The 13,075-nt window shown below is 39.7% G+C and overlaps 1 protein-coding gene across 1 annotated transcript in view; it reads left to right on the top strand.

Annotated features, from left to right (window-relative positions):
- The window catches only part of SETX (senataxin), a 136,024-nt gene that overhangs the window by 101,523 nt on the left and 21,426 nt on the right, over positions 1-13,075 (top strand). Inside the window, exons 20-22 of the mRNA XM_053695584.1 lie at positions 6,995-7,167; positions 7,252-7,344; positions 7,930-8,094. Of these exons, the coding sequence (XP_053551559.1) occupies positions 6,995-7,167; positions 7,252-7,344; positions 7,930-8,094 (431 nt within the window). The remainder of the gene's footprint in view (positions 1-6,994; positions 7,168-7,251; positions 7,345-7,929; positions 8,095-13,075) is intronic.

The raw sequence follows: 13,075 nt of genomic DNA, 5'->3' as shown, positions 1-13,075 counted from the left end.
TTATAAGAGGGATCAGCACTGAGGAAAGCAGAAAACTCAGGCTCCCCGTCTGTTTTATAAGAGGGATCAGCACAGAGGAAAGCAGAGAACTCAGGCTCCCCGTCTGTTTTATAAGAGGGATCAGCACAGAGGAAAGCAGAGAACTCAGGCTCCCTGTCTGTTTTATAAGAGGGATCAGCACAGAGGAAAGCAGAGAACTCAGGCTCCCCGTCTGTTTTATAAGAGGGATCAGCACAGAGGAAAGCAGAGAACTCAGGCTCCCTGTCTGTTTTATAAGAGGGATCAGCACAGAGGAAAGCAGAGAACTCAGGCTCCCCGTCTGTTTTATAAGAGGGATCAGCACAGAGGAAAGTAGAGAACTCAATCTCCCTGTCTGTTTTATAAGAGGGATCAACACAGAGGAAAGCAGAGAACTCAGGCTCCCTGTCTGTTTTATAAGAGGGATCAGCACAGAGTAAAGCAGAGAACTCGGGCTCCCTGGCTGTTTTATAAAAGGGATCAGCACAGAGGAAAGCAGAGAACTCGGGCTCCCTGGCTGTTTTATAAGAAGGATCAGCACAGAGGAAAGCAGAGAACTCGGGCTCCCCGTCTGTTTTATAAGAGGGATCAGCACAGAGGAAAGCAGAGAACTCGGGCTCCCTGTCTGTTTTATAAGAGGGATCAGCACAGAGGAAAGCAGAGAACTCAGGCTCCCTGTCTGTTTTATAAGAGGGATCAGCACAGAGGAAAGCAGAGAACTCAGGCTCCCTGTCTGTTTTTTATAAGAGGGTTCAGCACAGAGGAAAGCAGAGAACTCAGGCTCCCTGTCTTTTTTATAATAGGGATCAGCACAGAGAACTCAGACTCCCTGTCTGTTTTATAAGAGGGATCAGCACAGAGGAAAGCAGAGAACTCAGGCTTCCTGTCTGTTTTATAAGAGGGATCAGCACAGAGGAAAGCAGAGAACTCAGGCTCCCTGTCTGTTTTATAAGAGGGATCAGCACAGAGGAAAGCAGAGAACTCAGGCTCCCTGTCTGTTTTATAAGAGGGATCAGCACAGAGGAAAGCAGAAAACTCAGGCTCCCTGTCTGTTTTTTATAAGAGGGTTCAGCACAGAGGAAAGCAGAGAACTCAGGCTCCCTGTCTTTTTAATAAGAGGGATCAGCACAGAGGAAAGCAGAGAACTCAGGCTCCCTGTCTGTTTTATAAGAGGGATCAGCACAGAGGAAATCAGAGAACTCAGGCTCCCTGTCTGTTTTATAAGAGGGATCAGCACAGAGGAAAGCAGAGAACTCAGGCTCCCTGTCTGTTTTATAAGAGGGTTCAGCACAGAGGAAAGCAGAGAACTCGGGCTCCCTGTCTGTTTTATAAGAGGGATCAGCACAGAGGAAAGCAGAGAACTCAGGCTCCCTGTCTGTTTTATAAGAGGGATCAGCACAGAGGAAAGCAGAGAACTCAGGCTCCCTGTCTGTTTTATAAGAGGGATCAGCACAGAGGAAAGCAGAGAACTCGGGCTCCCTGTCTGTTTTATAAGAGGGATCAGCACAGAGGAAAGCAGAGAACTCAGGCTCCCTGTCTGTTTTATATGAGAGACCAGCACAGAGGAAAGCAGAAAACTCAGGCTCCCTTGTCTGTTTTATAAGAGGGATCAGCACAGAGGAAAGCAGAAAACTCAGGCTCCCTTGTCTGTTTTATAAGAGGGATCAGCACAGAGGAAAGCGGATAACTCAGGCTCCCTGTCTTTTTTATAAGAGGGATCAGCACAGAGGAAAGCAGAGAACTCAGGCTCCCTGTCTGTTTTATAATAGGGATCAGCACAGCGGAAAGCAGAGAACCCAGGCTCCCTGTCTGTTTTATAAAAGGGATCAGCACAGAGGAAAGCAGAGAACTCAGGCTCCCTGTCTGTTTTATAAGAGGGATCAGCACAGAGGAAAGCAGAGAACTCAGGCTCCCCGTCTGTTTTATAAGAGGGATCAGCACAGAGGAAAGCAGAGAACTCGGGCTCAGTGTCTGTTTTATAAAAGGGATCAGCGCAGAGGAAAGAAGAGAACTCAGGCTCCCTGTCTGTTTTATAAAAGGGATCAGCACAGAGGAAAGCAGAGAACTCGGGCTCCCTGTCTGTTTTATAAAAGGGATCAGCACAGAGGAAAGCAGAGAACTCAGGCTCCCTGTCTGTTTTATAAGAGGGATCAGCACAGAGGAAAGCAGAGAACTCAGGCTCCCTGTCTGTTTTATAAGAGGGATCAGCACAGAGGAAAGCAGAGAACTCGGGCTCCCTGTCTGTTTTATAAAAGGGATCAGCACAGAGGAAAGCAGAGAACTCAGGCTCCCTGTCTGTTTTATAAAAGGGATCAGCACAGAGGAAAGCAGAGAACTCAGGCTCCCTGTCTGTTTTATAAAAGGGATCAGCACAGAGGAAAGCAGAGAACTCAGGCTCCCTGTCTGTTTTATAAAAGGGATCAGCAAAGAGGAAATCAGAGAACTCGGGCTCCCTGTCTGCTTTCCTCTGTGCTGATCCCTTTTATAAAACAGACACTGAGCCCGAGTTCTCTGCTTTCCTCTGTGCTGATCCCTTTTATAAAACAAAGAACTCAGGCTTCCTGTCTGTTTTATAAGAGGGATCAGCACAGAGGAAAGCAGAGAACTCAGGCTCCCCGTCTGTTTTATAAGAGGGATCAGCACAGAGGAAAGCAGAGAACTCAGGCTCCCTGTCTGTTTTATAAGAGGGATCAGCACAGAGGAAAGCAGAGAACTCAGGCTCCCTGTCTGTTTTATAAGAGGGATCAGCACAGAGGAAAGCAGAGAACTCAGGCTCCCTGTCTGATTTATAAGAGGGATCAGCACAGAGGAAAGCAGAGAACTCAGGCTCCCTGTCTGTTTTATAAGAGGGATCAGCACAGAGGAAAGCAGAGAACTCAGGCTCCCTGTCTGTTTTATAAGAGGGATCAGCACAGAGGAAAGCAGAGAACTCAGGCTCCCTGTCTGTTTTATAAGAGGGATCAGCACAGAGGAAAGCAGAGAACTCAGGCTCCCTGTCTTTTTTTATAAGAGGGATCAGCACAGAGGAAAGCAGAGAACTCAGGCTCCCTGTCTGTTTTATAAGAGGGATCAGCACAGAGGAAAGCAGAGAACTCAGGCTCCCTGTCTGTTTTATAAGAGGGATCAACACAGAGGAAAGCAGAGAACTCGGGCTCCCTGTCTTTTTTTATAAGAGGGATCAGCGCAGAGGAAAGCAGAGAACTCAGGCTCCCTGTCTGTTTTATAAGAGGGATCAACACAGAGGAAAGCAGAGAACTCAGGCTCCCTGTCTGTTTTATAAGAGGGATCAGCACAGAGGAAAGCGGATAACTCGGGCTCCCTGTCTGTTTTATAAGAGGGATCAACACAGAGGAAAGCAGAGAACTCGGGCTCCCTGTCTTTTTTTATAAGAGGGATCAGCGCAGAGGAAAGCAGAGAACTCAGGCTCCCTGTCTGTTTTTTATAAGAGGGATCAGCACAGAGGAAAGCAGAGAACTCAGGCTCCCTGTCTGTTTTATAAGAGGGATCAGCACAGAGGAAAGCGGATAACTCGGGCTCCCTGTCTGTTTTATAAGAGGGTTCAGCACAGAGGAAAGCAGAGAACTCAGGCTCCCTGTCTGTTTTATAAGAGGGATCAGCACAGAGGAAAGCAGAGAACTCAGGCTCCCTGTCTGTTTTATAAGAGTGATCAGCACAGAGGAAAGCAGAGAACTCAGGCTCCCTGTCTTTTTTTATAAGAGGGATCAGCACAGAGGAAAGCAGAGATCTCAGGCTCCCTGTCTGTTTTATAAGAGGGATCAGCACAGAGGAAAGCAGAGAACTCAGGCTCCCTGTCTGTTTTATAAGAGGGATCAGCACAGAGGAAAGCAGAGAACTCAGGCTCCCTGTCTGTTTTATAAGAGGGATCAGCACAGAGGAAAGCGGATAACTCAGGCTCCCTGTCTTTTTTATAAGAGGGATCAGCACAGAGGAAAGCAGAGAACTCAGGCTCCCTGTCTGTTTTATAAGAGGGATCAGCACAGAGGAAAGCAGAGAACTCAGGCTCTCTGTCTGTTTTATAAGAGGGATCAGCACAGAAGAAAGCAGAGAACTCAGGCTCCCCGTCTGTTTTATAAGAGGGATCAGCACAGAGGAAAGCAGAGAACTCCGGCTCCCTGTCTGTTTTATAAGAGGGATCAGCACAGAGTAAAGCAGAGAACTCGGGCTCCCTGTCTGTTTTATAAGAGGGATCAGCACAGAGGAAAGCAGAGAACTCAGGCTCCCTGTCTGTTTTATAAGAGGGATCAGCACAGAGGAAAGCAGAGAACTCAGGCTCCCTGTCTGTTTTATAAGAGGGATCAGCACAGAGGAAAGCAGAGAACTCAGGCTCCCTGTCTGTTTTATAAGAGGGATCAGCACAGAGGAAAGCAGAGAACTCAGGCTCCCCGTCTGTTTTATAAGAGGATCAGCACAGAGGAAAGCAGAGAACTCAGGCTCCCTGGCTGTTTTATAAGAGGGATCAGCACAGAGGAAAGCAGAGAACTCAGGCTCCCCGTCTGTTTTATAAGAGGATCAGCACAGAGGAAAGGTGCTCTGACAAAATGCAGAAAGACTTTTGGCAGAAGGACATTTGGCAGACGGACATTTGGCCGACAGACATTTGGCTGACAGACAGAAAGCTAAAGAATGTTCCGATTTCGGCCGAGGGCAGATGCGTTACCAGAGTGCTCTGTTCTAATCACAGCCTCGGGCGCCGCAACTGCCTCTGGGAACCTTACCATGGGTCCTAGGCCGCACGTTTTGTAATTCTCTGTCTGGGAAACTATCTATCTATCAAATCTATCTATTTATCTATCAAATCTATCTATCTATCGTATCTATCAAATGTATCTATTGCATCTATTGATCTATCTATCTAATCTATGTATCTATCTATTAAATCTATCTATCTTGTGCCGGACTGTTATCTGACAGCCACTTGTGTTTCGGCCAAATGTCCGTCGGCCAAATGTCCGTCGGCCAAGTGTCCGTCGGCCAAGTGTCCGTCGGCCAAAAGTCCGGCCACGCAGAGGAAAGCAGAGAACTCAGGCTCCCCGTCTGTTTTATAAGAAGGATCAGCACAGAGGAAAGCAGAGAACTCGGGCTCCCTGGCTGTTTTATAAGAGGGATCAGCACAGAGGAAAGCAGAGAACTCAGGCTCCCTGTCTGTTTTATAAGAGGGATCAGCACAGAGGAAAGCAGAGAACTCAGGCTCCCCGTCTGTTTTATAAGAAGGATCAGCACAGAGGAAAGCAGAGAACTCAGGCTCCCTGTCTGTTTTATAAGAAGGATCAGCAAAGAGGAAAGCAGAGAACTCAGGCTCCCTGGCTGTTTTATAAGAGGGACCAGCATTTGCTTTAGTGTTTCTGTAATGTAAGATAAATAAAAAAATTTTTTTCTGTAATATAGTTTTTATTTAAAGGGAAATTAAACTCAAAAATTTTCTTTCATGATTCAGATAGAGAATACAATTTTAAACAACTTTCCAATTTACCTATATTGTTTAATTTAATTCCTTCTTGTGTTGTTCTTTGCTGAAAGGTTTATCTAGGTAAGCACAGGAGCAGCAGACAACCTAGGTTCTAGCTGTTGATTGGTGGCTGCATATATATATTGATTGTGATTGGCTCACCCATGCGTTCAGTTAGAAACCATTAGTGCATTGCTGCTCCTTTAACAAATGCTACCAAGAGAGTGAAACAGATTACATAATAGAAGTAAATTAGAAAGTTGTTTAAAATTGTATTCTCTATCTGAATCATGAAAGAAAAAATGTGGGTTTCATGTCCCTTTAAATAGTTTGTTGGAATACAGTTTGCATTGCCGATTTCAGTTCAGCATAAAATCATTGGCTCCCCCGATCTGCACATTTTTGTTTTGGGGGGGGGTTCCGCAGTCAGGAGTTTTTCTACCCTGATCATATTTTGCACAAACTAAGCCTTATCCATTCAGCCAGTTTGTTTAACTCTGATATCTTAATGGATGCATTATAAGCCAACCAAAACCTTTACATTTGCATTTCAAGCATAGCAAGAACAACCAACGGTTAAAACCCTTATCTAATGGTTTCTCTAAGCACAAACAGGTGACATTGATGCTTGTTTGTTTCAGAATTAGAAACTATTGTAAAATCACAGATGGACACTCCAGTTATTAAATCATGAAAAGCAGGAGCTTGTGGCTGTGATGGTTTTTCTGGGGGGACAGTCCCATATTGGATGGTTTTGTGTTGATTACATTTATAAACAGCAGCTCACTCTGCTGAGTGTGAATAAGGAGTATACACGGAGATAAAGCAGTAAGATCTGTGTGCTACAGTGACTCATTTCATGCACAGGCAAGGTCGTCTTTTCAAAGCGTATCCAGAAACATTACTATAACAGCAGTGGGATTGATTCTGTTGAAACAAATTGATGTGGCAGAACTTTGTCCCAAGCTTTATTTGGTAATGTGCGGTGACAATTTTGTATATGTATTGTAATATATTTATACATTTTGAAACATTTTAATTATCCACAGTGTCACTTTTCTTTTTGTTTCTTCTATTTTTTCTGATACATCTTGGAACTTATTTGAATTTAGTTTGGATCCCCTGTCTAGAGAAACATTTCTTTGCTTGGAAAGCTTCTGTTGAAATTAACAAATGTTTTTAATTGCATAATATCCAATTGCTTTAAGCTATTTAGTATATATACAGTATGTGTCACAGTAGTTTACCTTAATCCCACTTCCTGGCATAGGCCTTCATGCTTTAGATTTACATGGCAGATTGGCGTTCTATCTCAATAAGTAGAAACACAATGTAGGTAATATTGGTTTGGCTAAACATTTGTACTGCCGTGTGTAATCCAACTTACATTTTTGATAACCATTTCTTTTTAACCAATCACTATTTGTAAATTAATTTCTTAAGTTGCTCATCTTAGAATCCATATTCCTTATATTACTAGATGACTGACCTGTATCTTTTCTTCCTTAGAAAGCTGAGGATCTCGGGTACGGACAGTCGCTGATGTCACGTCTATGTCAGCATTTGGAGAGCACAGGGCAGAAATCTGCTGTCATGAAGCTGACTGTGCAGTATCGTATGCACCCAGATATCTGCCTTTTCCCAAATAATTACTTTTATAAACGAATCTTAAAGACAGACCGGTAACTAAACCTTTGAGCTAGGCTGCTTGATCCATGGATAAATGCTCCGATATGGCAAATAGCATCTCTTGTCTCTCTTTGCAGGACGACTGAGGAAACGAGATGTTCTTCCGATTGGCCATTCCAGCCATACATGCTGTTCGATGTCGCCGATGGTTATGAAAAGAAAGAGCGAGAGTATGTACAGTTGTAAAGGGGGAAATGTTATGTGCATCAAATGTCTCCAGGTGCAAAGAGCAGCTGATCAAATGTCTATACTACCCCTTATATATCGGGAGGGGGGACATCTTTCTATGTATGGAAAAAATTGTTATTCGGATATTGGTGTGTCAAACAAAATCAGAATATGGCCATATATATATATTTATTGTACGTATGTAAATACATACATGGAAAATATCAATGTAATTTCCTAGTCAGGGGTTAAAAGTTATCTCCAATGTTAAAGAGGGGGATTTTTTTTTACTCATCCTCTACAATTTCTTACTCGTCTGGTACTAGTAAACTGGTGGAAATGTAATTGTATGTATGTGTATTTATGCAAACACACACCTCTAACTCAAAGATGTTTTTTCCCCAGAAATACACAAATCGATGTATAACTAAAGTGATTCCTGCATAATTACTGTTTTATTGTGTGTGGTGCAAGACATTTTATATAGTATCTGTGCACTCTCTCCATGAAACAGCCCATTTAATACCTGGCATTGTTTCTGTATAGTCATGAAATTAAAGCAGGATATGTTTTATTCTTGGTTGTAGATCCTACTCCAATCCCCAGGAAATAAAGGTGGTGATGGCTTTAATAAAGCTTATTAAAAGTAAGATGAAGGAAAACTTCCGTAACATTGGGGTGATTTCGCCATACCGTGCTCAGAAGATGATGATAATTGAGGCGCTCAGGAAATCATTTGGCAACGACAACCGGTGAGTTATAAAGTAGATAATTCTTCAGAAGTAAGACACATTTTTACCTTAAAACTGTGTTGTAGCAGCTAATGGATGAAACCTATTCACACTGTATTTTAAAACTAACTTGAGAGTTGCGTATTTTCCTCCTGGAAAATATCTGCTTAGAAAAATTCCCCCACTGCACTAATTGAGAATGCGTACTGAGGGTTACTTTGCCCAACCTTCTTAGAGTGCAACAGTGCCCTCTCCAGAGGCTTCAGTGCCGCGCCACTAGTCTGCATCTTGCTCCTTTTTAAGGAGACCTAATAAGCTTAATCTTAATTGTACATTAAAATGAGACCACCGCAAAATGTTTATTTACTTTTACAGTTATAAAAAAGCTTCTCTATAATAAAAAGCGAAAACAAATATAATGCTTTCAGTCATACTTGAGAGCTGCTTAAAGTTTATTGCAAATATGCCAGAAGCTCTGCTCCCCCCTAGATGCCGCCTTTTTTTAATATTTGCTAATCCCCAGACCTGTTGGTGTTTATATACAAAGTATATATCAGCAATAAACTGATGCATTGCAAGATGTCTGCATAAACTGCAATTTAGCACTGAATAGTAAAAGATGTGTGCACACAATAAATGTTTTATATATGCACAGTATATATCAGCAATTAAGCACTGCATTGTAAAAGATCTGCACACACAGTAAATGTTTTATTTATGCACAGTATATATCAGAAATTTAGCACTGCATTGTAAAAGATCTGCACACACAATAAATGTTTTATATATGCACAGTATATATCAGCAATTAAGCACTGCATTGTAAAAGATGTGTGCACACAATAAATGTTTTATTTATGCACAGTATATATCAGCAATTAAGCACTGCATTGTAAAATATCTGCACACACAATAAATGTTTTATTTATGCACAGTATATATCAGCAATTTAGCACTGCATTGTAAAAGATCTGCACACACAATAAATGTTTTATTTATGCACAGTATATATCCGCAATTAAGCACTGCATTGTAAAAGATCTGCACACACAATAAATGTTTTATTTATGCACAGTATATATCAGCAATTTAGCACTGCATTGTAAAAGATGTGTGTGCACACAATAAATGTTTTTATATATGCACAGTATATATCAGCAATTTAGCACTGAATAGTAAAAGATGTGTGCACGCAATAAATGTTTTATATATGCACAGTATACATCAGCAATTAAGCACTGCATTGTAAAAGATCTGCACACACAGTAAATGTTTTATTTATGCACAGTATATATCAGCAATTTAGCACTGCATTGTAAAAGATCTGCACACACAATAAATGTTTTATTTATGCACAGTATATATCAGCAATTAAGCACTGCATTGTAAAAGATCTGCACACACAGTAAATGTTTTATTTATGCACAGTATATATCCGCAATTAAGCACTGCATTGTAAAAGATTTGCACATGCAGTAAATGTTTTATTTATGCACAGTATATATCAATATATCAGCAATTTAGCACTGCATTGTAAAAGATCTGCACACACAATAAATGTTTTATTTATGCACAGTATATATCAGCAATTTAGCACTGAATAGTAAAAGATGTGTGCACACAATAAATGTTTTATATATGCACAGTATATATCAGCAATTAAGCACTGCATTGTAAAAGATCTGCGCACACAGTAAATGTTTAATTTATGCACAGTATATATCAGCAATTAAGCACTGCATTGTAAAAGATCTGCACACACAGTAAATGTTTTATTTATGCACAGTATATATCAGCAATTAAGCACTGCATTGTAAAAGATCTGCACACACAGTAAATGTTTTATTTATTCACAGTATATATCAGCAATTAAGCACTGCATTGTAAAAGATCTGCACACACAATAAATGTTTTATATATGCACAGTATATATCAGCAATTTAGCACTGCATTGTAAAAGATCTGCACGCACAATAAATGTTTTATTTATGCACAGTATATATCAGCAATTAAGCACTGCATTGTAAAAGATCTGCACACACAGTAAATGTTTTATTTATGCACAGTATATATCCGCAATTAAGCACTGCATTGTAAAAGATCTGCACACGCAGTAAATGTTTTATTTATGCACAGTATATATCAATATATCAGCAATTTAGCACTGCATTGTAAAAGATCTGCACACACAATAAATGTTTTATTTATGCACAGTATATATCAGCAATTAAGCACTGCATTGTAAAAGATCTGCACACACAATAAATGTTTTATTTATGCACAGTATATATCAGCAATTTAGCACTGAATAGTAAAAGATGTGTGCACACAAGGTTTTATATATGCACAGTATATATCAGCAATTAAGCACTGCATTGTAAAAGATCTGCACACACAGTAAATGTTTTATTTATGCACAGTATATATCAGCAATTAAGCACTGCATTGTAAAAGATCTGCACACACAGTAAATGTTTTATTTATGCACAGTATATATCAGCAATTTAGCACTGAATAGTAAAAGATGTGTGCACACAATTAAGGTTTTATATATGCACAGTATATATCAGCAATTAAGCACTGCATTGTAAAAGATCTGCACACACAGTAAATGTTTTATTTATGCACAGTATATATCAGCAATTAAGCACTGCATTGTAAAAGATCTGCACACACAGTAAATGTTTTATTTATGCACAGTATATATCAGCAATTAAGCACTGCATTGTAAAAGATCTGCACACACAATAAATGTTTTATTTATGCACAGTATATATCGGCAATTAAGCACTGCATTGTAAAAGATCTGCACACACAGTAAATGTTTTATTTATGCACAGTATATATCGGCAATTAAGCACTGCATTGTAAAATATCTGCACACACAATAAATGTTTTATTTATGCACAGTATATGTCAGCAATTTAGCACTGCATTGTAAAAGATCTGCACACACAGCAATTTAGCACTGCATTGTAAAAGATCTGCACACACAGTAAATGTTTTATTTATGCACAGTATATATCAATATATCAGCAATTAAGCACTGCATTGTAAAAGATCTGCACACGCAGTAAATGTTTTATTTATGCACAGTATATATCAATATATCAGCAATTTAGCACTGCATTGTAAAAGATCTGCACACACAATAAATGTTTTATTGATGCACAGTATATATCAATATATCAGCAATTTAGCACTGCATTGTAAAAGATCTGCACACACAATAAATGTTTTATTTATGCACAGTATATATCAGCAATTTAGCACTGAATAGTAAAAGATGTGTGCACACAATTAAGGTTTTATATATGCACAGTATATATCAGCAATTAAGCACTGCATTGTAAAAGATCTGCACACACAGTAAATGTTTTATTTATGCACAGTATATATCAGCAATTTAGCACTGCATTGTAAAAGATCTGCACACACAGCAATTTAGCACTGCATTGTAAAATATCTGCACACACAATAAATGTTTTATTTATGCACAGTATATATCAGCAATTAAGCACTGCATTGTAAAAGATCTGCATACACAGTAAATGTTTTATTTATGCACAGTATATATCAATATATCAGAAATTAAGCACTGCATTGTAAAAGATCTGCACACACACTAAGGCCTAGATTTGGAGTTCGGCGGTAAAAGGGCTGTTAACGCTCCGCGGGCTTTTTTCTGGCCGCACCATAAATTTAACTCTGGTATCGAGAGTTCAAACAAATGCTGCGTTAGGCTCTAAAAAAGGAGCGTAGAGCATTTGTACCGCAAATGCAACTCTCGATACCAGAGTTGCTTACGGACGCGGCCGGCATCAAAAACGTGCTCGTGCACGATTCCCCCATAGGAAACAATGGGGCTGTTTGAGCTGAAAAAAAACCTAACACCTGCAAAAAAGCAGCGTTCAGCTCCTAACGCAGCCCCATTGTTTCCTATGGGGAAACACTTCCTACGTCTACACCTAACACCCTAACATGTACCCCGAGTCTAAACACCCCTAACCTTACACTTATTAACCCCTATTCTGCCGCCCCCGCTATCGCTGACCCCTGCATTACACTTTTAACCCCTAATCTGCCGCTCCGTAAACCGCCGCAACCTACGTTATCCCTATGTACCCCTAATCTGCTGCCCTAACATCGCCGACCCCTATATTATATTTATTAACCCCTAATCTGCCCCCCACAACGTCGCCGACACCTGCCTACACTTATTAACCCCTAATCTGCCGAGCGGACCTGAGCGCTACTATAATAAAGTTATTAGCCCCTAATCCGCCTCACTAACCCTATCATAAATAGTATTAACCCCTAATCTGCCCTCCCTAACATCGCCGACACCTAACTTCAATTATTAACCCCTAATCTTCCGATCGGAGCTCACCGCTATTCTAATAAATGTATTAACCCCTAAAGCTAAGTCTAACCCTAACACTAACACCCCCCCTAACTTAAATATAATTTTAATCTAACGAAATAAATTAACTCTTATTAAATAAATTAATCCTATTTAAAGCTAAATACTTACCTGTAAAATAAATCCTAATATAGCTACAATATAAATTATAATTATATTATAGCTATTTTAGGATTAATATTTATTTTACAGGCAACTTGGTATTTATTTTAACTAGGTACAATAGCTATTAAATAGTTAAGAACTATTTAATAGTTACCTAGTTAAAATAATAACAAATTTACCTGTAAAATAAATCCTAACCTAAGATATAATTAAACCTAACACTACCCTATCAATAAATTAATTAAATAAACTACCTACAATTACCTACAATTAACCTAACACTACACTATCAATAAATTAAATAAACACAATTGCTACAAATAAATACAATTAAATAAACTAGCTAAAGTACAAAAAATAAAAAAGAACTAAGTTACAGAAAATAAAAAAATATTTACAAACATAAGAAAAATATTACAACAATTTTAAACTAATTACACCTACTCTAAGCCCCCTAATAAAATAACAAAGCCC

The sequence above is a fragment of the Bombina bombina genome, chromosome 12 (assembly GCF_027579735.1).
Source record: "Bombina bombina isolate aBomBom1 chromosome 12, aBomBom1.pri, whole genome shotgun sequence".
NCBI classification, from domain to species: domain Eukaryota; kingdom Metazoa; phylum Chordata; class Amphibia; order Anura; family Bombinatoridae; genus Bombina; species Bombina bombina.
The sequence above is the reverse complement of the archived record's forward strand: the minus strand, read 5'-3'. Positions and strand labels throughout refer to the sequence as shown.